This window comes from Lepidochelys kempii, chromosome 4 (assembly GCF_965140265.1).
Source record: "Lepidochelys kempii isolate rLepKem1 chromosome 4, rLepKem1.hap2, whole genome shotgun sequence".
Lineage (NCBI taxonomy): Eukaryota > Metazoa > Chordata > Testudines > Cheloniidae > Lepidochelys > Lepidochelys kempii.
Genome location: NC_133259.1, coordinates 35,766,766 through 35,792,455, shown reverse-complemented (window position 1 = coordinate 35,792,455; position 25,690 = coordinate 35,766,766). Strand labels below are relative to the sequence as shown.

Genomic DNA, 25,690 nt, shown 5'->3' with positions numbered 1-25,690 from the left:
TTTTAATGTGAGTTGGGTATCTGACTCCTTTAGGGCTCTTTGACAATCATAGCCTTAGTCCCTAGGAGGCTGTGGAGGGCATGACATGTTATGAGTATTTGATCCCCACAGATCCTGTGTAATTCGGGGGTTACAAAAAATGAGCTAGAAGTGTCTTGGGTTTTAATTCCAACTCAATCTCTGATTTAGCTGGAGGGAACAAATTAAGGCTCCAAGCAAAGGGTTAGAAACACCTACTGTACCTGGAACCTCAGATTCAAATTGTGGTAGACTTAATCTAGCCCTTCATCATTCCAAGGTACTGTAGATAAACTGAGTTCTCCCTGCAATTTACTGTGTGGGTCTTTTAGATGGGACCTTGTACACTGGGGACATGTCTGCATGGCATGAACGTGAGAGATTCTGTCAAACTAATATAGGTTTGCACATATCCCCTTGTTAAAAATGACTCTTCCCTTACTGTGGGAGGGGTTGTGTAGAAGTGACTAAACTTCAGTGTTTAAGGGTATCACGCATGAAGAATTTTGGAATGAAAAGATATATATGTGCCTCAGTCAAACCATTTAAAATTGGGCACTAGATGTTACATCAAAGTGTTTAAGTTTTTCTGTAATGTAAGAAAATTGCATTAAAAAAATCATGATTCTTGGCTATGGTTGTATGATCAGGGTTAATCTTTAACTGTATGGGATAGAAGGTTCTGATCAATAAGTATGCAATAGCTAGGTGGGCTATGTGTATGTCACATATGGATGGAAGGATATTGTGTGCCACTCAGATTAAGTGAAATGGTAAAGTACAGCTGGTTGAACACATCCACACCAACACACACTATCAGTTAAATTATTTGTGGTTAAGCTGAAGCTTGACTTTGGCTATAATCCCTCTGTTTTGTTAATAGAGTGTTTTTTCTCTTCTCAGGGGGTCCTAGCTTTAGGGAGGGAGGGAGCCAGCAGTTTTACACAAGGGTGACTCTCCTGCTATACGTCTCACATGCCGTTTTTTCACCTGATTGAAACATACTCCATCCAGGAAAATCAGTAAACTTTTCACTTTCCCATGATTTTAGTTACACCTTCAGGTGTAGATGTCAGAAGCAGCAAGTGGGTATTTTACCCCCACGTTTAATATAGCCTGGTTGTAAAGGAGGTGGTCCAACTGCGCAATGACAGATTATGCAAATCCTCCAGGAGCATCTAATCAATCACTGTGGTGTGAAATGAATGCAGCTGATCTCTGAAGTTGCTTCCATTGGAATGTATTCATCTGTAACATGTCACTCTCTGAATGACATCACAACAGCTTCCAGTCCTTGAAAGTCTTGAGGTTGATTAGCTGAAGGAATTGGCTGTTTCTGCCAATCATAATCGGGTAAAGCTGCCTTTTCTGCTCTGTAGATATGAGAGAAAGGGAAAGGGAGACTGACTACAGCTAAACAAGAGGCACAGCAGCAGAAGCAGCACCAGAAGCAGCAGCTGGTATTCGGGTGATTAAATAGTTCTCATAGCCTTTTTGCTGTTCTCTGACTGCTCCCTGGTGTAATTCCCATGTCCAAGAAGGAAGCTGCATTTTAACGGTGTGCTGAATGGAGGTTTGAATCATTCCAGCTGGCGGCTTGTTTTGAAAAGGACAGTATGTGTATAAATAAAATGTGACTGTGCTGGAAGAGTTCAGTTACTCGTGGCTGGAGCAAGAGGAGTCTTCCTGGGATACTGCTCACACTGCTGGTATGAACTGAAAACTCTCTCTAGTTTATCTGAGCCAAGTGAAGAAATTTGAATAGTGGATGTCTCTTTCCCACACACTAGACAAACTCAAGTGAAAAGAAAAAGGAAGAAATTCTTCTATAGGTAAGTTATTGTTCAATTTGTGCACATATGGGTTCATGAACCTCTATATCTGTGTCAAATTCATATATTATATACATAAAGCATCTATAATTATGTACATATGTACAATATGTCTGTAGGTATATTCACATGCAGTATTACAGAATAAATATACAGCAAACCTGTTTACACAGTCTTTATTTAGAATTGAAGGAATTAATATTTTTTCATGAAAGTTTCTGAGATTATCTCTGATATGCATGTAAGTGCCAGCAATGGACATGGATGTGTGTCTGCTGAGTGGATAGTACATGTCCACTTCTGTGCCTGAAGATACAAAACTTGGAATGCTAGATTAGTTATCAGGATGTTTGGACAAAAAAAAATGACAGTCTTCTTGTAGCTGATCTGCATACTTTGCTTGTATCTGGTAGTACACAATATACAAAGCTCAGCAAAATTAACGGAAACGGCAATATGACAGTTCTCCAGGAAGATACATCAAAAGTATTTATTCAGTATTTAAAGTATTTATTAGAGTAACTGAGATCTTCAGATTTGTTCTATTACAGTGGTTTGGTATCCAAATAGCATCTGTCTACAACATTTAAAACAGCATGATCATTCACTGTTTGCGAGTTTTAGCAAGCAAGAGAAACCACCAAAGATATTTTAGGAATAAATGCCTAGTGCTACAGTGTTAGACCATGAAGAGGACAGCACAGCATCTTTATCTTTCAATCGACACAGTGGCTCCAAGCCATTGCTGCTGTTAATAAGCATTCAAAGGAGAATTGTTCATAACAGTGAACAAGTCTCTTCCTACTGTAAGTCAATGTAACCAAATAAGACAATCATTTTACTATTTATTTTATATATTATTTACTATTACTATATTATTTACTATTTATTTATCTTTATCTTTATTTATTAAGTTTAGTAGCTTGCAAAAGTGGACCCTAAATTTGTAACACTTAGTCACATTAATGGGACTACATACAGAGGAAGGTTTTAATTAAAGTCTGCTTGCAGAGTAAATTAGTACTCATGAACAAGCATGGCAGAATCTGGCCATTAATGTACTATTATTCCTTTATTTAAAAAGAACCATAGCAGCGAGTAATTTCAGGCCAGATTCTAATATCCTTTTCCAGAATGAAACTACTCCTGGTGTAAGATGTAAGGAAAGATATCAGAATCTGGCCCTTTGCAAAGTTTAAATGGTGGGTAACGTTACCATGTGCGTCTCTTATCTTGCCTTTGCACATCTGCACTTTCTAACTTGCTTCCTCAAATCCTGCTCTAAAGAAAGCTAATTCTAGAAAAGAAAGCCAAGACCTAGACAACTATCACTTAACTCCATGGAGGTTTTTGGCTTACAAATTTCTTCTGAACTTCACCAGTGAAACAATCTAATTTGCTTGATTTGATTTATTTTTATAGTCTATTCAGAAGCTTTAAAGATTATGTATTGATATTTTGTGCCACATCTAAGACTTAGCACCATTTTTTTGATTTGCGACAAACTCCTAATGTGTGATAGCCTTCAGAAAGCAAATCAGTCACATCTCAATGCCAAGTTGGCACTACCTGGTCATTTTCTGTAAGGCTATAGAGTAGCTCTTCTTTATATGGCTAATTTGATTGGAATCAAACAAAGCCAGAGAAATAGATTTAAATATAGATAGGAAAGGTTAAGTCACAAACCACTTGCATATAATTAACTCCAATTTGTGTCCAAATTAAACATTAATGCACTCTACAAACTGCCAACTCCCCTAAGACTTAATGGATCTCTAGAGATTGTGATACCTGTTATATTGTTCTGTGTATCGGCACAGAACATACTTAGCTAATTTGGTGGTATTTTGGAAATCATGTAATATTGAGCTGTGCTGGAGTTATTCAGAATGAGTAAAAGACAAAATATGCTAATACTGAAGACAATTTCTTGCAAACAGTGTATTACAGGAATCATCATCTCAGTGATATAATGAGTTCCATTATAAAGAAAACATGGTCACAGATTGCAAGCCCATGATAATAAATTTCCAAGAAAGGGCTGATGAGAGGTACTAGCAAACTCTGTCCATCAATTTAAAGTTAGATAAAAGTAAAAAATATGATTTGAAGAATGTAGAGTCTTGTGCTACCAAAATTGATTTCTTGTTTATTTCATTTTCTTGATTTTGCATCTCTAAAAACATTAAAAGAAAAGCATAGAAGCAATTTCTTAGCCATACATATGAGATAAAATACAATTTAGAATCTCTTCAGTTTGACAAGAGGATGATTTTCATTCCATCTACTTCTTCTTTATACATGTGATCATTAGGTCTCCTCTTGCAGTGCATATGATGTATTCTCCCTCCTTCTTCTCTCCTAACTTTTGAAAGAGAGTTCAGTTTCTTAGACACAATCTGTTTGCTTTCTGAACATGTAAAATGAATCTTCAGAACAAAATAAAAACCAGAAAAATCAGCAAAGCATCATTGTGGATAGGTTAAAGAAAGAGTTAATTCAGAATTCTGCCCAAAGCTAAAGTTTCTTTTAGTTTCTGGGCCCATTTAAGGGACAGGACATTGAACTAAATTGGAGTTTAGGGTGTTCTGCACCTCAGAGGATCAGCACTCTCTTTTTAACTCAGTTTGCAATTATTTAAGAGCAGTCAGAGATGTCCAGTTTAATAGATTTTTACTGTTTCTTATTTCCAAACCTGAGAGGAAGTTGTGGAACCTCAGACAATAAAACCAGCATATTAGTGATTGACTAGGAGCCAGAACGGAGAGTCTGTGCTACAGGAAATGATGATGTTTTCTGTCCTGGAATTCATTTAGATTATTAAGTAAGATAGTCCTATCCTGTCTGAGATTTCTATAAGGTCTAAAGAATTCTTATATCATAGTGGCAAACCTTGTTTTTCTACTAATGAGATGTTAAAATTTTAATACCACTTTAAGAATCTTTAATAAAAATGTCTCATTTTATACAGTGAAAGTCAGCCAGGAAAATGCTACTCATAAAAAGGAAGAGTAAAAGTTTTATTTTTAACAGCATTTAAGTTACACTTGTAGTTGACCTATAAAAATAGACTGGTTGAAGAAAATGAAAATCATATATGCCAAACCAAACTGTTTTCTACCACTACTGTAGGTAATAATAATTATAATAAATGTATGCCAGATTCCTCTCAAGTTAACAATTGCTAAAGGAAATGATTACTAAGATGGTGTTTTAATACCTATGCTACCAAAGTTATATGCTAATAGCACAATATTTTAAAGTACATGTCACTATTTGACCAAACAAGCAAGCATGCTGGGACCAAAAGTAAGGTATTGTGATGGGGTGTTTTGTGCAGAGACTGACAAGGAAAGCGTTAAATCCTGTTCCCTCCCTTTGGCTAGAGGGAGGACCACAGGTGCCTCTCAAGTGCAGGGATTTTCAGGGCCAGCTGAGGGGAATTAATTAATTCACCCCAGCACACTATCAGAGTGAAGTGCTGTAGAGAGCCAGGAGCCAAGTTTGACAGCAGGAGTCAGGGAGGATGGGTTTATTTTCAGGAATAGGATTAGAGATGAGATTGGAATCTGGAGACATTTCTTTTTTCTTTTTGGAATTTGGTTGAAGTAAGCCACAGTTAAGAACTTTGCACTTAACTTGGCTGAGGGAAGCCCTACTGATTTTTTTCCCCTTCAACTGGTCAAGACATTCTTTGCATTTACTTCTCAGTGTCACCATGAAGTGCCCCACAAAGGCATTTTATATCCACGAACCCAGGCAGGCTCCTTTCCTTTTCTGGCCCTATCATAGGATTAAAAAGAAGAGTTTCTCTGTAATTTCATTGTTCTGAGTATTTAAGAATATTGCAGGCATCATAAAAATGGATTTTATTCTCACTCTTCCTCAGTCATCTTTAGCTACATTTTACCCCAACATATCTAGCTCCCTTCCCCTTTTTTTCTCTCTCTGCTCTTGTTAGGCGGAATTTAAATACAGCTTCTTCAGTGGCTAAAATGCCATAAAGGCAAAGTAATGCGATCACCTTGGATCGTAGATTGGCTGTTTTGTCCTGAACCACAATATTATAACTGTACTTGTACACAATTACAAATGTTTTTGCTCACACAATATGATCACTAGCATGGGTAGTGCAGTTATGGACATTTGTTTAGGACTTAATTTAGGACTCAGTTGTATGAGCTATCTAAGGGGCAAAGGAACACAACATCTGTACATGTGATGTGAGGAATAGCTGGCATCTTGTCATTGTACTCAGGAGTGTGCTGAAAGATATACACCAATCTGTGGCTCTGGAGTTATGGCTTACCAGTGTTTGGCTGTTCTAAAATCAAGGGTCAGGATCCCATTGTGTTAGGCACTTGTACAGATAGGTAACAAGGAAGAGAATCCTTGACTCAAATAACTTTCTGTCCCAGCCCTTAGTTACACCTGCCCTTGAGAGATGCTCTAAACCTCTTCTAGCAGGGTTAAAACGAAAGGAATTCACATGGCAGCATGAGTAAACAGTACTAATTCTGAATATTCAGCCAGGACTTCATCTTCCATGATACACTGTGGTGTGTCTTCTTAGTGAGAGGAGGTAGTACATCATGGGAGTCTTATAGCTTCAGTGCATCATGAGAGATTAAGTCTAGCTCGGTAGCCCAGTCCATAAAGGAGAATTGAGTTATGAGGTAAATGAACTGTAATTCCCACGAGGAACTCAAGCATTACATCCAAATTGAAATATTTTGGGCTTTGGTCAAAACATTTAGATTTTTAACCAAAATATTTTAGAGTTCAGATTTTCTATGAAAAAATCAGGAGTTTCCAAAGAAAGCAAACATTTTTTACAACAAAATAAATGTTTAATAGAAAACCCAATTTTACAAACAGTTTTGATGAAAATTTTTCAACTAGCTCTAGTTCTGTCCTTTGAATTTACTGTAGCTTAGCAGAGGATTCTTGCATTCCTTGTTAGTGTAGTGGGCCAGAGTAAATGTAGTGGGCCAGTGGGATCCTAAAATGATTGTCATCCAGCTGAAAAGGTTATTTTCTTTGTTAATAAACTTCTGTACTCCACAAAATTCACTGGGTTTTTTTTTTTCAGAGGTCAAATTTAACCAGAATATTCCTGGAACTTGTTATATTTCCATCAGAAATCTCAAAAGAGATATTCCACTTGATGTACTGAATAGAGTCCCACTCCCACAGAAACCCAATTTAACTGTAGCAGAAATAAATACATAGAAACTGAACTAAACAAATAATAGTAAGAAAAGAAAACAAGTATCACATGTGCCATTTGACTACTCATGTAAAAATATGCATTCTGAGCATTGCTTAGTTGAAATAGACTATTTTGTCACAACAATTTGCAATTATCAAGCACATTTGAGCCTAAGTATTTAAAAAGTGCAAATTATCTCAAAGGGCTTTAGGTACATGTCCGTATCTCCATTTTACAGATGGGAAAACTGAAGAATGAAAAATTAAGTGATTTGTCTAAGGACATATAAGTAGCCAGTAGCAGAGCTGGCAACAGAAGCCAAAGGTCCTAACTTCCAGACTTGTGTGCTAACTGCTAGATATCTTTTCTCCAATTACACAAAGCATAGTTATGCAAAAGTTATAAAATGACAAATCTAAGTTAAATTATCTTGCATAAAACTTCCTCAGACAATCATGTCAACCTCATGTCTACTTGGCAACGTTTGCAATAATTAATATTGTAAAGTGAGATGTAGCTTCTTGGGTACTGTAATATTTTTAGTACACTATGAAGTTTTACATTCTCACTGCCCAGATTAGTTATACAGACAATTGTAACACTTACAGACACAACTGGTTCCAGTGGAGAGCTAAAAGGTAGTAGCATATTATTATAAATCTGGAATAAATTATTCAAGAATCCATGGAAAAGATATATAGAAAATTATATGACCTTCAATTTATGCTCCAAAACAATCATGCAAGTAATATTAAGGGTCTGATAAAAACCACTATATTTTGAGCAAGACTAAAACCATGGGTCTGACTCTCACTTATAGAGTAAATCAGAAATCAGGAGAGTTACGTGGTTGAAAAATCGGTGTGAGAGGAGCATCAGGTTCCCTGTCTTTAACTCATTCTCACTGAATCTGCTTTGCATGAGGCATGTAACACCTTCCTTCTGATGGTCTCAAAGTGCTTTCCAAACATTAATCGATTTATCCCCACAACACTGTGTGAAGCAGACAAACATAGGTGCCAACTCCATGGGTGTGCAAGGGCTGGAGCACCCATGGGGGAAAATGGTAGGTGCTGAGTACCCACCGGCAGCCCCCGTATCAGCTCCTCCCCACACCCCCCAGTGCCTCCCATGCACCGGCGACCCCATGGATCAGTGCCTTCCACTCCCTCCCAATGCCTCCCACCTGCTGCAATTAGGTGTTTCATGACATTCAGGAGGCTCTGGGGGGCAAAGTGAGGAGGAGGCACACTTGGGAGGGGGCGGAACTGGGTGGTAAGAGGTGGGGCAGGGGTGGAGGGGGGTCGGGGAGAGGCAGGGCAGGGGTGGGACCTTGGGGGAAGGGGTGGAGCTGGGAGTCGAGCACCCCCCAGGATTTGGGAAAGTCGTCCCCTGTGCAGACAAATATTTTTACCCACATTCCTACTGGTTGTGTGAATATCATTGGCACCTACATTTGGATTTAGGCACCTAGAGAGGAAGTTAGGTGTCCACGTCCCTTTGTGAATATAGCCCTAAGTGACTTGCCCCAGGTCACAAAAAAAGGCTGTGATTGAACCTGAACTAGAGCACTGTTCCTGTGACTCCCAGTGTTGTGTGATTACAGGATCAGGCCCAGGTATTACATAGGTGCAAAGTATTATTATTTATCAGTAGTAGTAGTAGTAGTAGTACTCAAAAAAAAAAAAGACTTCAGTCTTTGGCTCAAAAGGAATTATAGAGACTATTTTGGCCGAAGAGTCAAATTCTGAAGGGTGTTTGCCTGATGATGAACTCAAGATGTGGAGCTTATTAAAATCCATAGGAGCTTTGCTTATGTAACAACTGAATAGAACATGAATAAGGCCTTCTGTATTTGCCCCCTTGTGATGTTAGCCTGCAGAGGCATCCTGTCATAGATCAGGGAAGTGGTATTGCCTCTCTGTATTTGGTCATGCTGAAATCACATTTAGATTACTACCCTCCACTTCTAGGCAGCTGAATTCCTGAAAGACATTTACAAATTGGGAGAAAGTCAAAGAAAATGAACAAAAAATGAGCTAGAGACAGTGACTTATGAGAAAATCTTATAACTAAGGCCCTACTTGAATTGCAAGAGATGGATTGTGCAAAGTAAGTTAATTAAAATAAAAATTGCGGTGGAAGCCTAATATGGTGGGATCCACAATTTCTGCAATATCGCAAATGAAATAGGGCCTTGCTTATGACTAAATGTGTCTCAACTTGGCCAAAAACAACTAACAGGAAATGACTGTGATAATATGGAACAATTATTGGACATGTATAAATACCAAATAAAGATATTTTTAGGGTGATCTAAAGGACTGAGACTGAGAGTAGTGGGGTCAAAGTAAGTAAAGGAAAAATTTAGGCTGAACATCAGTACACATATCCTAACACTGAGGTCTATTCTAACTGTAAAATAGTCTTCCAAAAGAAATTATCAAAGCCCCAGCACTTGATTTATTTTCAACTAGACAGGAGAAATGTAGTAGGGAACAACGCTACACAAGGCAATTGACTGGAGGACATAACAGGTGCTATCTAGATCTAATTTTTGTATTTCTATGAATTAGAGTATCAAACATAACTTCAGTTTCAAAGGAAGGGGTTTTGGAGGCACCAACAAAAGATGGAACTTCATTTCTGTCCCATCCAAGTACATATTTGTAGAAGTCTCCCATTGATAGATGAGGAATATCTGTGCACACGTTAGCGCTGATTATAGTTACCTGTCTAAATGCATCAATAGGAGGAAAGAAAAGGCCCCTTAGTGAGTCAGCAATTGTACATCAGGTGTCTGAGTTAATGAGAAGGAATTATATTAGCTGACCTGCTGTTATGACAGCACAACTGGAACATGTGTTCAAGGAGCTGGGCTTTGTGATAAGTCAGCTGTGGGTATTTGCATACCTTTGGAAATTATTGAAGGAAGAATAATAGGGATAATTCTTATTAAAATGTTGCCGCTAAGTAGGAGCCATCTATTTATTCACAGGCTAGGTAGAATGTGACAGACTGACAATATCTTCTAATGTTGAAAACAAACCTTATGGAACTAAGATAAACTTCACTGAATTAAGTTAAACCTTATTGAACCAGGGTTAATACCTTAGGGGTACATTGTATAATTAAAATTGCAATTGTGTATGTGTTATTGTGGATTTTTATGTATTTCTCTGGGAAGGGTAAACAGAAGAACAGTAGGGGGTGATTGGGCAAATTCACTTAAGTTTTAGCATCTCCAAAGAGGCTGGAAAAGTGCACAATATACTAGTTCAAATTTAATTCTCCAAAGACCATCACAAAGAATGGGGTTTTGGATAGTCTAGTTTTAAAGAGGCTCAGTGCCTTCTTCCTGATGTACCAAACAGACAGGACTCCTGGTCCACAGAAGGCCCCGATGCTTAGGGTAAGGTTGCAAGGACTGAATCTACTGAGGTCCCATAAAAATGGGTGCTTGTTCTGATCTGAATCTATAATGAGGCTTCAGAGTAACAGCCGTGTTAGTCTGTATTCGCAAAAAGAAAAGGAGTACTTGTGGCACCTTAGAGACTAACCAATTTATTTGAGCATGAGCTTTCGTGAGCTACAGCTCACTTCATCGGTCATGAAAGCTCATGCTCAAATAAATTGGTTAGTCTCTAAGGTGCCACAAGTACTCCTTTTCTTATAATGAGGCTGTAACCAAAAGGACGACCATTGGGTGGGAGGCTGAAAGACTGCTCCTTCCATAATCCCTGTTAGGGTTAACTCTGGTAAACTTATTAGCAAGTGTGTAAAAGGTTCTTTTATTATTTTTAATATATTTTCTCCCTAATGCTTTTTATCTTGAGAATAATGCAGACTTTCATAGGAAGAGCTGTGTGATTCCTTATAACTGTAATAGTTGCACCTGTTAAACATCTTTGATGAGAAAGCAAGCAGTTGTTCTTGGGCAACCTGTCTGTGCTGGGAATAACATTGTGAAGTCAGGGAACTATGCAGCCTGGAAATACCCTGTCAGAAGGGAGAGAGATGTGGATCTCCATGCAGAAAGGAAATGGCTGCACAGCTGGAAGCCTAAGAATGGGTACCCTTGCTGGATCACTCAGGGGAAATACAAGTACAGTGTCCCTGAACTGTGACATAGAGCACAGGCAATGACAAGGCAAACTTCCCCAAACTATACCATCAATATGCTTCAAAACAAATCTGAAGGGGCTCAGGGCCCCTCAAAGGCTGAGTCCACTAATGGGCCATTGCTGGTGATGGTTTTCACCGGAACGCGGAGTGAGACAAGCTATTAACTTTGTATGTGTCACTTAACATCCATCAGATAGATCTAGATTTTGGACATAACTCAGCCTGGGCTAACTTCAAACTAGCAATATGGAGGCAAAAGGCTCCATATCGCCTAATCTGTCCAGTTTTCTTTGTCATTCATTCATTCAATAAATAAATAAATACTTTAAAAGATATATGCAAAAACATTTTATAAACACAATTTTTGGCAGTCTCTCTATTGCAAAGAATTTTTTTTCACAAAACTCTGAGTAAAAACATCTGTAAAAACTAGAGCTACTAAAAACTAGTGAGCGGAGTCAAAAGGGTCAAGTGTTCATTGCCTCCAATAGCTCTTCCAGGCATAGATGCCTGCCACTTTTCATTCCATGAGAATTATACATTGTTGGCTTTGTATCCAGTGATAATTAGCCATGACCTTGGCAAATTGTCTGTTTTTCTAAAAACGCAGGAAATTATACATTGACTGTAGAAACCCCTAATCACTGAAAACAATTACTAAAATTAGGTGTTTCAAATGACAAGTGGAGTCTGAATTTACTTAAATCAAGAGAAGGAATAAACATACTAGGGTAGATCCTCAGGTGTTGTAAATTGTCATAGGGAAGTAAATGAAGTCAGGTGAGCTATGACAATTTCTACCTGCTGAGGATCTGCTTTTATAGGCAACACCTTTTAATATGTAAGCTGATGATCAGTCTTGTGAGGGCTGCTAAAACACTTACCAGCAAAGCAGTGTTCATAAAAAATCTACACAAGTAGTGATGGATGAACCACAAAAACTTTGTTTTGGATAAGCACTTGAAAGTTCATTTGCCTAATGGAAGCTTATCCAGATCACCAGAGTTCAGAAATTTCTCATTTGTGAGATTTCTGGTACTTCCACTTACAAAAGCTACTGTATTCCAAGAGAGCAGAGGCTCAAAAAAAGGAAGAATAATATCTAAAAAATCTAATTTTTTTTCAGACTTGGAACTTTGGTTTGAATTTTGGATTTATGTTCAGGAAGGAATGATTGAGTGTGAACCTCTTTTACTCAAACCAATTCACTTGTCTTTTGTACTGAACCATTGTGGTTAATTTGTCTAAATATAGGAATGTAAGTGCTTTAAAATCAGGGATTGTTGAACAGATAATTAGGGACATTGAATTGGGTTCATACAAATTTAGTATTTGCCCTCAGAAGAAAAAATAAACTCTGGAACCAAACTTTTTTTGAGGTTAAAAAAATTCACTTATCTTGTTTCATTATTTTTCATACACATCTGGATTCCAATTAGAAATGGAAATGAAAGTTCCAAAATACTATGAGAAAAAAGATGTTTCTGAAGCATTTCCAGACCAAAACCCCATAATATCTATTCTGTCAAGTAAAGATTTGTGTGTCAACAACAAATGGGCATGTTATTGACCATGACCCATAGTCCCTCTAGTTCTTGTCTCCTGCTTGGTCCTTTGGCTTTTCCCTTTATGTTCACCCTATCAGCCTGATGGCAACATAACCTGGGAAAGGATACCTCTATCCTTACCTCTTGACTTGAGGGGAGTATAGGGTTCCAGGATTTCATGTCCAACCCTATACAAACAGATGAACAAACATCCAACACCCCAATACTCCTGAATTTTGGGAGATTTGAAATCTGGTTCCAAAATTGTGCCATTTGGACAAAAAATGAACTAAAGTTTAATGTTATGTTATAGCTCAAAAATCATTTTCTCATTAAGAACATTTACTGGTTTATGTTTTATTCATTGTCTATCTTGTTAATGATCCTTGTTGTGGCCAAATTTAGCCCTGGTTTAAGTGGGTCAACTCCACTGTGGTTAATAGGCTAACGTACGTTAACCATTGTGGTTAATAGGTCTACATTAGAAACTTTTGTAATATCTCTTAAATTTCTATACTGGAAAAAGCTCTAGTGCAGATACAGTTCACCCGCTTATTTCATTTGGGGGAACTTGTATCGGCTTTATCAGGTAAAGCACACTTTTGCTGGTATAAGATACACCAGGGGTCGGCAACCTTTGAGAAGTGGCGTGCCAAGTCTTCATTATTTTAAGGTTTCACTTGCCAGTAATAAAATTACATTAACAGGGTCTCCCCCGACAGAGCCCCAGACTGGCAGCGGGCTGAGAGGTGCCGGCGGCCAGGACCCAGGCTGGCAGGGGCTGGTGGCTGGAACCCCAGACTGGCAGCGTAGGCGGCAAATGGAATCCCAGACCGGCAGCGGGCTGAGCGGCTCAGCCCGCTGCCGGGCTGGGGTATTGTCTGCCACCCGCATTGCCGGTCTGGGGTCCTGGCTGCCAACCCCACTCATTCTGTTGCTGGCCTGTATGGACGGAACCCCAGGCCGGCAGCAGGCTGAGTGGGGCTCATGGCTGGGACCCTGGCTGGCAGGGACCGGCAGACAGAACCCCAGACTGGCAGCGTGGGCGGCAGATGGAACCCCAGACGAGCGGCTCAGCACGCTGCCAGTCTGGGGTTCCATCCACCGGCCCCTGCCAGCCGAGGTCCCAGCTGCTGGCCCCGCTCAGCCTGCTGCTGTCCTGGGGTTCCATCCATTCAGGCTGGCAGCAGGCTGAGTGGGGCCGGCGGCTGGGACCCTGGCTGGAAGCAGAGTGCCACTAAAAATCAGCTCACATGACACCTTTGGTACGCGTGCCACAGGTTACCAACCCCTGAGATACATGTACATGATAAGGGTTTGCCAATAAAGCTATAACAGCAAACATGTTTTAGTGTAGTGTAGACCAGGCCAGAGTCTTCTATGGTACTGCATGCTACATGTTGCCATTATATTTAGTGTTTCTGGGACAAATGAAAAATTACAGTATTAGCATGTGAACTTGTCAATGCAAAATATGACAATGTAGAATTCAGCTCTTTATGTAAAATTCACCAGGTACAGAGAGCCAGCGCAAGGTCTTTGCATCATTGAAGATCTATTCTGAGTGAATATCACTTTGTTTCCTTAATCAGTATATCAAAATTTGGACCCTCTCCTGCAAGGTGGAGCATCAATGAACTCAGTAAGAGCTGAGGGCCCACAAAACCTCAGAAATTGGACTCTAAAATGAAACTGGATCAGTAATACTAAATTATACTAAATGAAGCCTGATTTGGACATTCATGTTCAAGTTTTACAGAGCTATAATAGATTCATACAGTATAAAGATACTCCCAGAAAAACTGAAGGGCTGAATGCATATAATGCTGTTGAACCATAAGGGGAGAGTTTCAAATGCACAAATGGCAGTTCCCTACTCCCAGTTATGGCTTGGAAAATCTCCCCCGAATGGGTTAGTATAACTGATTTACTTTCATAGACTTTAATGATGTTGCACTGCTTCTTACTGAACAATATTAACAGTTCCAAAGAACAAATCTAACCAGGTGCCCAAACCTAGAACTGAATCTTGCTCCAAGTGCCATTCAGATTAAAATGAATATCTTTATTTAATAAAATATATGTATGGGTAATTTTAAAACATTTATCCAATATTTATAACAACATCTATAGATGGACTCGATTAGATTAGATTGAGATACTAATATTTCTTTCAGATGGGATTTTATCTTTTGTATTTAGATTGTAAAGTCTTTGGGATAAGGACTCTCTTTTTGTTCTGTTTCTGTACATTGTCTAGCACAATAGGATTCTGGTCCATGACCAGGAGCTGCGAGGTGCTACCACAATGCAAAATGATAATGATCGATCTCACCAAATGTATTATTTTGACACTTTATAATTCCAGTACCTGAGGGTCCCAAGAGGAAAAAAGCTGAGGGGAAAAAAGGAGAAAATGTAGATCTACTAATTGCATTCTATTCACCTGGGCTACAGAAGTGGACTAAGAAATTTAGTAAGTATAAAACCTGTTGCAGGATCAGATTTATTAGCACTTAAATTATATTGCTTTTGCACTAAAGTCTAAAATAAGGTGTTTTACCTGCTGGTACAGATTGCTGTGACCTTTTTGGACTCAGCTTGATTGCAGTTCCATTTGTTTTTTAAGCTGTCCTGGTGGATAACAGGTGCTGCCATTCTTTGTCTGGCAAAAGCAAGAAAATATTGCCCTCTAGTGCTGAAAGAAAAATATACAATGTGAAGTTCAGATATTTTTTTCATTTCAAAATATCTCCAAAACCAAAAGTTGTAGGCATTAGCTATTCTATTTTATGGTCTGTGTACACCCAAAATGAGGATGTAATTCCCCAGAAAGAGTATAGTGATTTGATAAACCCCAAGAGTCAGACATGAGCGATTCATCCATGTCACCAAAGTCCCAGAACTCAAAGATAGCCTCATAAAGACAGTTTCCATTGATCTGACTTTATCTTTTTATAAAAAAAAATAAATTAATTGGCTCTTTTGAGATTAAAGCACCTCGAACCTCAAAGCCAATAAAGCAAGCAATAAAGAAGCATTTATTACTCTTATAATTATCTTGATTATTAGTAGTATTTCTTTAATTAAATTATTAATTATTATTATTATTAGTGTATATTTCCAGTCAAAAACTCTGCACAAGAATAAATCTTTCTTGCTGCTGTTTGCTAGTGGCTGTGACACAAACTTGAATCAATTATTGTTCTGCTGCTGGCGCACTATGGCAAAGCATGAAAGAATATGAAGAGTGCGGCAGCAAGCCTCTGACTCAAGAATATACTTTAGAGAAAATCTTACACTGGCAGAGGAATGGACAGAATGACCTCCCTTATAGATGTTTTCTATCTCTAAATTCTGTGAGTCAAATTCTGATGCCCATACTCACGTTGAGTAGTACATTATTGAATAATTAGACCTTTTTATTCAGAGTTTATCCCCATGACTTTGTTTCTCTCTTTTGCTGAGCCTTTCACCTGAATTTTGACATCAGAAAAGTAGTGTAACAATTGGATGACAGAAGAGGTCTGATATCTGATACCAGTATGGTAGCAGAAGAAAAAATATTTAAAAGAGCATTAACACCCTTCCTTTGTATTATTTATGTTTACTATAAACAATCAGAAAAGGCCCCTTATGATGGCACACCATTATTAGATAAATATACCATTAGAGAGTGCCCATATATTGTATTTATTACATTTCCTCAGGTTTAGATTTAAAAGTCTTCCAAAAATCTCAAATATTTAAGTTCCTATCTTTATTCTGCAGTCTAGTTTTACAAATGAAGATTGGTCAACTAACAGGTCTTCTTTAAAAAGAATGTTAATTCTTAGCACTATAAAATAATCCACTGTTTACAACCTTACATTGTTCCAGTGGGCAAACAGTATAAATAATTCAGAAAGAGAAGATGCTCACTTGTCCTTATTTAAGCCCATAAAACAAAATCATCTATTTTTTCTGATTTTTTTTCACCTTTCCACTGCTGAAAAATCACCCCCAAAGTCCTCCCAACTTCATTGTGTACTCCTTGACTGACAAACTCAAAAGTGATCAAATGTCTGTGGATGGTTCACTATAAAGAATATTTCCTTCATTTTCCAGAATTGTTCTGCATCCGTCCTTCAAGCTGCAACAGTCTTCCTGGTGCAAATGTCTGTATATAAGGTTTCTAAAATGCACTTTAAGCTGTGTAAAGAATTCCCACTGGAAATGGCATAGTATAGTGGTTTTCAACCTTTTTTCATTTGCAGACCCCTAAAGGGTTTCCAGTGGAGGTGCAGACCACTTTGGAAATTTTAAACATAGCCTGAGGACCTCCAGGGGTCTGCAGACCACAGGTTGAAAACCACTGGCATAGTATAAACAGTTTTTCACTGTAAGGAATTACAGAAAGCTAGCCAGTGAATCTGGCCCATATGCCTCTCTTACCTCCATCTTCTATTTAATAATAGAAGAGAGACAGATTAAAGCCCTGCATTCATTTTAAGCCCCATATTTACATGCTTGTAACCATTTCAGAAAATTACCCTTTGAGGAGAAATGTAGCAGTATTAAGCTCAACACAGGATTTAATCGTTTTGAAGAGTTTAGTAAAATTTAGTTCAGCTGTTTTAGAATTGTCTAGATGGTAACAATAATTGTAATTACTTAAAAAATTATAATGTTTTTGGCACTTTAATAACTCAAGAATAACTTCATTTAAGCCTGCAGTCTTGGATTCATATCCTGCAAATATTTGTACACATGAGTAGATCCCACTGATTGCTTAAGATATAGAAATACATAGAAATTAGAGACAGCGAAAGTCTTTTCATTCTTCTAACACATCCCCACTCTAATAACAGGAAGGTTCCATACTACACGTTTTCTAATACTTTGTCTTGACTAGTTTGAAATGTCTCAAAACACTGGAGTTCCACTATCTCCTTTCAGAAGACCATGCCACAATTTGATAAATGTGTCCAAGTTTTTCTTTTTCTTAATTCCATCCCATTATTCTAAATTAGACCTGCTTGCAATTGCAAGAAATCTTTTTAGCAAAGGAGACATGACTGACTGAACATCATTCAGTGCTGTATTTAGATTTCATTTCATGTCAAAAGCATTTTGGAAAATTACCTTAAATAGATATTTTTAAAAATAGTTAACTACTAAAAAAGCAGCTGACAGTCAGCTAGTACTGTACAATCAATAAATCTCCTCTTCCTCAGATTGCACATATCAGTTGCTAGCTTATTTAATTAACACACTTATTTTTAATTGCTTTATGGATTTTGTTTTTACTTACTCTAATTTCACCCTTTGTTGCAGATAATGTTAAGCATCATCTCCATTGATTTTTTGCAAGTGCTGCATTCAGAGAAGATCTCTTCCAATTTAGATTTCCAGATACTTTGACTTTGAGCTCTAACAACTTTATAACCTCCCCAAAGCCCCTCATAAATGCATTGCAATGGTCACATGAACATTTTGGGCGTGGTACCAGCACCATTTTTTGTCCTCTCTGCTATGGCACTTTAAGAGGATAAAGCTAAAAAAGTTTCTTCTTTTAAATTGAAAGTATTCCAAAAAATGAATCTTATTGTGAAACTTCGTAGAAGTTTCAGAACACTGGTAATTCTCTTAACCACCTTCTGTTTAGTAAGCATAGTCATTTCCGCCTATTACTTATATACAGGCTACAAGCAGGAGATGACCCTAGTTGAAGCCACTGGAGAAGCAGAATGTGAGGGCCTTAAACTTTTACCATACAGGTCCATGGAGCTGAAGACTGCTAAGCTGATGGATCCATCTAATACTGACCCTATTGTCTTGCTATTTGTGGAGAGCCAATACTCCCAGCTTGGACAAGATATCATAGCAATCCTCGAGTCTAGTCGATTCCAGTACCATATGGTAATTGCACCTGGAAAAGGTGACATTCCTCCTCTTACAGATAGTGGCAAAGGGAAATATATGCTTGTTATATACGAGAATATTTTAAAGTATGTGTCCATGGACTCATGGAATAGAGAGCTCCTGGAAAAATACTGTGTGGAATACAGTGTTAGCATAATTGGTTTTCACAAAGCCAATGAGAACAGCTCACCAAGTATTAAATTAAAAGGATTTCCACTAGACCTTTACAATAATGTAGCCCTCAAAGATTGCTTTGTAAACTCTCAATCTCCTCTACTGCACATTACCAAAGCACCACGGGTTGAGAAAGGCCCACTACCTGGGGAAGACTGGACGGTTTTCCTATTTAATCACTCCACCTACCAACCTGTGCTTTTAACTGAATTACAGACTTCCAGATCCTTCCCACCATCATTGCCTAAGGCTCCACTGTATGCTACAGTGATTCAGGACTTGGGGCTTCATGATGGGATTCAGAGAGTCCTTTTTGGAAACAACTTGACCTTTTGGCTACACAAGTTGATCTTTCTAGATGCTGTCTCTTTCCTGACGGGGAAGAAGCTCACATTGTCCTTGGATAGGTACATTCTTGTTGATATAGATGACATCTTTGTTGGAAAGGAGGGAACAAGGATGAACATCCAGGATGTGAAGGTAAGCCAAGAACTGGGGATGGCGTCTCAAATAAATGGCTCAAATCATAAATACATCTGGAGGGAGATAGAGAAAGAGCAAAGGAGGCCTGGGAGGACTCAGCCTCATAGTAATGCAACCAAGTTACAAGTAAATCCAACAGGTTTGAAAGCACAATCAGAATTTTGTTACATTTTGTATTGTTGGAACTGGTCGAAAGTGGCTGTCCCACACACACAACTATGCATGCTCAAACATACTCTCACACATAAGCATCTCGTGTACTGGTCACTCTGTATGTGGGCTACCCTCTATTAATGTCAGATCTGCTCAACAGTTTATTACTATATTGCCTCTAGTGGCTGAGCCACAACTAACCCTATTAGTGTCACAGTTAACAGAGATTCTTTTAGCCTGAATGTTGCGTCAGTGATTTTGGATTGCTTACCTTGCTAAGAACTGTAAAGTCGCAAAAGACAGCAGATTTGTTGTAACTGGCATCCACAATACATGCACATAGATTCATAGATACTAAGGTCAGAAGGGACCATTATGATCTAGTCTGACCTCCTGCACAACGCAGGCCACAGAATTTCACCCACCCACTCCTGCGAAAAACATACAGCAGAGACTATAACCTGAATTACAGGAAGGTCAATGTGTGAAAGTACCAAAGAGCTCGGTATGTCCCATTTCATAGAGACTTGTGACATGTATCCTAATTACAGGGTTGCCATGCTGACTAGTGGGACAGAGTACAGCGTAATGTCGAATGAGTAAGTGGGCAGACACCCGGACCCTAGGAACAGGGCGGTCACAATGCTCAGTTTAACATAGAGCTCAATGCCCCTCAAAAGACAGGGGGAGGTGACATACACTCTAATTACAGGACAGTCATCAAATGCATGTACATAATCATATATAAGGAAACATTTGCATATAGACGGATGCACACAATTTACAGGTATTTATTCTGAACCAGAGTTTTATTGGGTTTAAAAAAAAAACAAAACAGGTGGTGTTTGTGTAGTTTGTAAACTTTCCAGAAAGGATGTTTGTTATTTATAACTTCACTTTGTATTAGAAAAACAAAAGAATTTTCAAGCAGTTATGAAATGCTAAAAGGTATAATCTCATTCTGATGTATGAGGCTTAGAAGAACAACTCTCTTTACCATTACTAGCAGTTTCATAATTAAAGCTTCACAAAACAAGATACCTTTACATCTTACACTTGTACATCCGTAGTTATGATCGTATACTGTTTTTTCCCCTTGATCTAGAATGTTCATTGACTGAATTGTTGGTGTTTTGTGTTTGATTAAAAAAAAACCAAAAACCCAAACTATTGAAGTTTCCAGTACAAAAGCTCTGGATGTTTATCCTGTGAAATTCGAACTCAGGAAGATTCTTAGAAATATCTTTGGGAATTAAAAATGATGAACTGATACCAGTAGCATTACTCTTAATTAAAGGTTCCTTTGGAATTGTCTAAATGTCCACATATTAAGGAAATTATCATATTAATAGAGGCTATTAGAGACTTTTCAGCCTTTGCAAATGTATGTTCCCTATTCCCTACACAGTGGGATTTTTCTTGTAAACATTGAAATGCTTCCATAATCAATGAGCTTGCACATACACACACACACCAAGCCTTTATCTACAATCTTTTTATGAAGTCCTAAGTTTATTTCATTATGTTTTAAAATTATGTTTTTCATTATATGCATTTTCTACATGTCTGTATCCTGGCCAGGGCCAGTAGCAGAACCAGATGAATTGAGATTTCACCAGAAGTTGCTCCGGTGACATTTCCAGGCCAGTTTTGCAGACCCAGAAAGTTCAGATAATTGGAACAGGCAACCATGCTTTTGGATGCTTATCAAAGCTGACACCAAAACCCAATCCAACTCTTATTATCATCAATGGCCACTAGAAAGGCCCCTGAACTCCAAACCTTTTGAGATTTGATATTACTACAGCTGAGCAAATAACTGATTTTTTTCAACAACAATCAGTTTGTTTTAAAATGAAACAGAACCTTTTGGTTTTATCTTACTGAAACAAAAAACAAAGACAATTTATTTCAGATTGAACAAAAGCTTTTGTTCATTTCAATATTTTTTTTGGGGGGAGGGTGTCATTTTGTTAGATTTTAAGTATGGATTTTAAAATCTTTTTATTTAAAAAATAATTTAACCAAATTTCAAAATGAAATTTCATTTTGAAGGAAAAAGTCAAAATGTTTCAATTCAAGAATGTCAACACAAACCATTTATACTTTTCATTTTTGCACTTTTTATTCTGCCAAAACTATTTGCTGAATTTGACTCAAAATCTGAACATTTTGATTCACTGAATTTACTGTTTGACTGAAAAATTTCACCCAGCTATAACCATTACTAGTTACAAAGTGTACTAGTTCAGTAGTGAGATCAGATGGTTTTTAGATGCTTAGTGAGCTGAAATGCACATTAAAATCCAGTGACTAAGGGCTTGTCTACACAGAGAAATTGACTGGAACTATGGAGTAAACTACTATGGAGTAAACTATTCTGCAATAGTTCCCTGTGTGGCTACTCTTATCCTAGAAAAAAGTGTGACTTTTTTTTCTGATTTAACTTAATCTACTTCAAAAGTAGATTAAGCTAAACTGGAAAAATAAAGGATTCTTATTGCTGAATAAGAGTGTCTACAAGGAGAGTTATTCCAGAACTCATGGCGATCGGGGGAGGTCCCGGATGACTGGAAAAAGAAAGAAGGAGGATCCTGGGAACTACAGGCCAGTCAGCCTCACCTCAGTCCCTGGAAAAATCATGGAGCAGTTCCTCAAGGAGTCAATTCTGAAGCACTTAGAGGAGAGGAAAGTGATCAGGAACAGCCAGCATGGATTCACCAAGGGCAAGTCATGCCTCATTAATCCAATTGCCTTCTATGACGAGATAGCTGGCTCTGTGGATGAGGGGAAAGCAGTGGACATGTTGTCCCTTGACTTTAGCAAAGCTTTTGACATGGTCTCCCACAGTATTCTTGCCAGTAAGTTCAAGAAGTATGGGCTGGATGAATGGACGATAAGGTGGATAGAAAGCTGACTAGATTGTCGGACTCAACGGGCAGTAATCAATGGCTCTATGTCTAGTTGGCAGCTAGTATCAAGTGGAGTGCCCCAGGGGTCGGTCCTTGGGCCGGTTTTGCTCAATATCTTCATAAATGATCTGGAGGAGAGTGTGGATTGCAGCCTCAGCAAGTTTGCAGATGACACTAAACTGGGAGGAGAGGTAGATACGCTGGAGAATAGTGATAGGATACGGAGGGCCGTAGACAAATTAGAGGATTAGGCCAAAAGAAATCTGATGAGGTTCAACAAGGACAAGTGCAGAGTCCTGCACTTAGGACGGAAGAACCCCATGCATCGCTACGGACTAGGGACCGAATGGCTAGGCAGCAGTTCTGCAGAAAGGGACCTAGGGGTTACAGTGAACGAGAAGCTGGATCTGAGTCAACAGTGTGCCCTTGTTGCCAAGAAGGCCAATGGCATTTTGGGATGTATAAGTAGGGGCATTGCCAGCAGATCAAGGGATGTGATAGTTCCACTCTATTCGACATTGGTGAGGCCTCATCTGGAGTACTGTGTCCAGTTTTGGGCCCCACACTACAAGAAGGATGTGGAAAAATTGGAAAAAGAGTCCAGCGGAGGGCAACAAAAATTATTAGGGGTCTGGAACGCATGACTTCTGAGGAGAGGCTGAGGGAACTGGGATTGTTTAGTCTGCGGAAGAGAATTATGAGGCGGGATTTGATAGGTCCTTTCAGGTAGTTGAAAGCGGGTTCCAAAGATGATGGATCTAGACTGTTCTCAGGGGTAGCGGATGACAGAATGAGGAGTAATGGTCTCAAGTTGTAGAGGGGGAGGCTTAGGTTGGATATTAGGAAAAAAATTTCACTAGGAGGGTGGTGAAATACTGAAATGCGTTACCTAGGGAGGTGGTGGAATCTCCTTCCTTAGAAGTTTTTAAGGTCAGGCTTGACAAAGCTCTGGCTGGGATGATTTAGTTGGGGATTGGTCCTGCTTTGAGCAGGGGGTTGGACTAGATGACCTCCTGAGATCCCTTCCAATCCTGATATTCTATGATTCTATGAATAGCAATAGCACTTTAAATTCACACCCTGCCTTATTGCAGAATAACTTCCCCATGTAGTCAAGACCTAAACAACTTCTTCTTTTGCCTAGCGAATTAATAATTCCATAGCAGCTCCTCTGACTGTCTTTGTAAAGGACACTTGATTTCTACCTGTAATCTTCCACATCTCAATTTAAAACAGAAGAAAGCTATGCATACATTAAACTGACAGTGCTGAGTCATCTCTCAGTCCTGACAAATATCACATTGTTTAGAATAGCAGACTTCTTCCATTTATTTCCCACTTTTGATCTGCTATACTTTTGATAAGTGATCTGTATAATGGGGTTCCTCTTCAGGTGCTATCACATGCAAAAAATAAACAGTAGTACAAATAAAATTAAGCCAAATTGGCATTTTACTGTTTAGTAAACCCAAGTGCTCTACACCAGTGATTCTCAAAATAGGGCTGCTGCTTGTTCAGGGAAAGCCCCTGGCAGGCTGGGCCTCTTTGTTTACCTGCCCCGTCTGCAGGTTCAGCCGATCGCAGCTCCCACTGGCCGCAGTTTGCCACTCCAGGCCAATGGGGGCTGCAGGAAGGGCCGCCAGCACATCCCTCAGCATGCACTGCTTCCGGTAGCCCCCATTGTCCTAGAGCGGCGAACTGCAGCCAGTGGGAGCTGCAATTGGCCTAACCTGCGGATGCGGCAGGTAAACAAACTGGCCTGGCCCGCCAGGGGCTTTCCCTGAACAAGCAGCGGCCCTAGTTTGAGAACCACTGCTCTGCACTACATTCATGTCATGCAACAGAAGAGTATGTGCATTATGCTCAGAGACCAAAGTAATGTTTAACTAGGAATGCTATGTGAAAACATTTGCAGAATCAAAGACAGGATAATTCACGTAGCCCATGGTTGAAGTACTTGCAAGGCATTCAGATCTTATCCTGCTCACCAGAGCAGTGTGCTGACAACATTTGAGCAGAATCCCAGCCTTAGAGAGGCGGAGGGGTGAAAAAGTCGCTCTAGCATTCCAACATGTTCTGTGTAAAACACTTTACTGCCCCTGCCTCCCTCCCCCAAAAGGCTATATTGACACCAAAGTATACATTACTACTTTTGTGTGCATCCATCAAGAGGAACAGAGATTTGTATTATATCTTGACAAAAACAAGGAGGCTTTATGTACTGTCTTCTAGATACACTTTTTAAAAAAGGAAACATTCTCTTTATGGATTGTATTTGAATAGAAGTTTTCATGAAATATTGTGTTCCTCCTGTATTTCTGAAGTGCTATGCAAGGAACAATATAACAATCCACATCTGGCATTGCATTTTCAACACATAGTACAAGGTAATGGGATGTGGGGTTTTTTGCATCACCATGTAGGGAATCACAACCAAAATAGGTGGGATTCAAAACTCCAGTTGGTGCCTGGCTACCAGGACAGAGTAGATACTAGGCATGATATGCACCCTATGGCCTGGGTTGAAAATTCATGGAAAATCATAGAAAGTATTCATAACAAATAAAAGTCAGAATGGGGCACTTAATCTTCTTTTAATGGGGTTATTTACCCAGGCAAGAAAAGTAGTCCAGTGACTAGAGCAGTGAGCTAAGAATCCAGGAATCTGCATTCTCATTCCCCAGTCTGTCACTGTTGAACAAGTCACTTGAGCCCAGATTTTCAAGAGTAAATTCTAATTTTATATGCTTCAGTTGTGTGGTGGATAACTATGGACAGTTCTGACTAAATTCTCAGCAGTGGCTCACTGAATTTGGGTGCCTCCATTTTTAGTGCCCAAGTTGAGACATATATGGCCTGATTTTCAGAGGTATTGGGCACCTACACATCCAAATGAAGTCAACTATGGAATTGCAGTTGGTCAGCACCTGAAATCAAGCCCAAGGTTCAGACTCTGCAGAAACTGAATGTATCCCACAATGGGTTCTCAAATACCAAAGTGGGCATAATTCAGCAAGCATTTCAGTGATGGATAAAACCATCCCTTTGATTTTCTTTTCTAAAAGATGTAGGTGTTGTGATACTTAGGGCTTAATTCTGCCTGTCCTTTGTGTGGATTTTAAGAGTGTTGATGAGCACAGCTCCTTTATTTCAAATGGTTCTAGACCACAAACTGGTTCTCCACATGCAGCTTCATGTTCCTGTACAGGGGTGGGGCAGTATTTGGGTGAGATTCTCTTATGAAACATATGCCATAATCTAGCACTACCATCGCAGTCCGTGTTTACATCATATCACACTAACATTCAATTCAGCTTTCCTCTCCAGTCA

At 38.9% G+C, this 25,690-nt stretch overlaps 1 protein-coding gene across 4 annotated transcripts in view; it reads left to right on the top strand.

Moving 5' to 3' along the window:
* Positions 1-1,569: 1,569 nt before the first annotated feature.
* Positions 1,570-25,690, top strand: part of NDST4 (N-deacetylase and N-sulfotransferase 4) — a 177,666-nt gene continuing 153,545 nt past the window's right edge. For all 4 annotated transcript variants that reach the window (XR_012158535.1, XR_012158534.1, XM_073340979.1 and 1 more), the window contains exons 1-3: positions 1,570-1,850; positions 15,103-15,210; positions 18,051-19,292. Coding sequence is in view for 2 of the 4 variants with exons in the window: in XM_073340979.1 (XP_073197080.1) it covers positions 18,312-19,292 (981 nt within the window). In the remaining 2 variants the exon portion in view is untranslated. The remainder of the gene's footprint in view (positions 1,851-15,102; positions 15,211-18,050; positions 19,293-25,690) is intronic.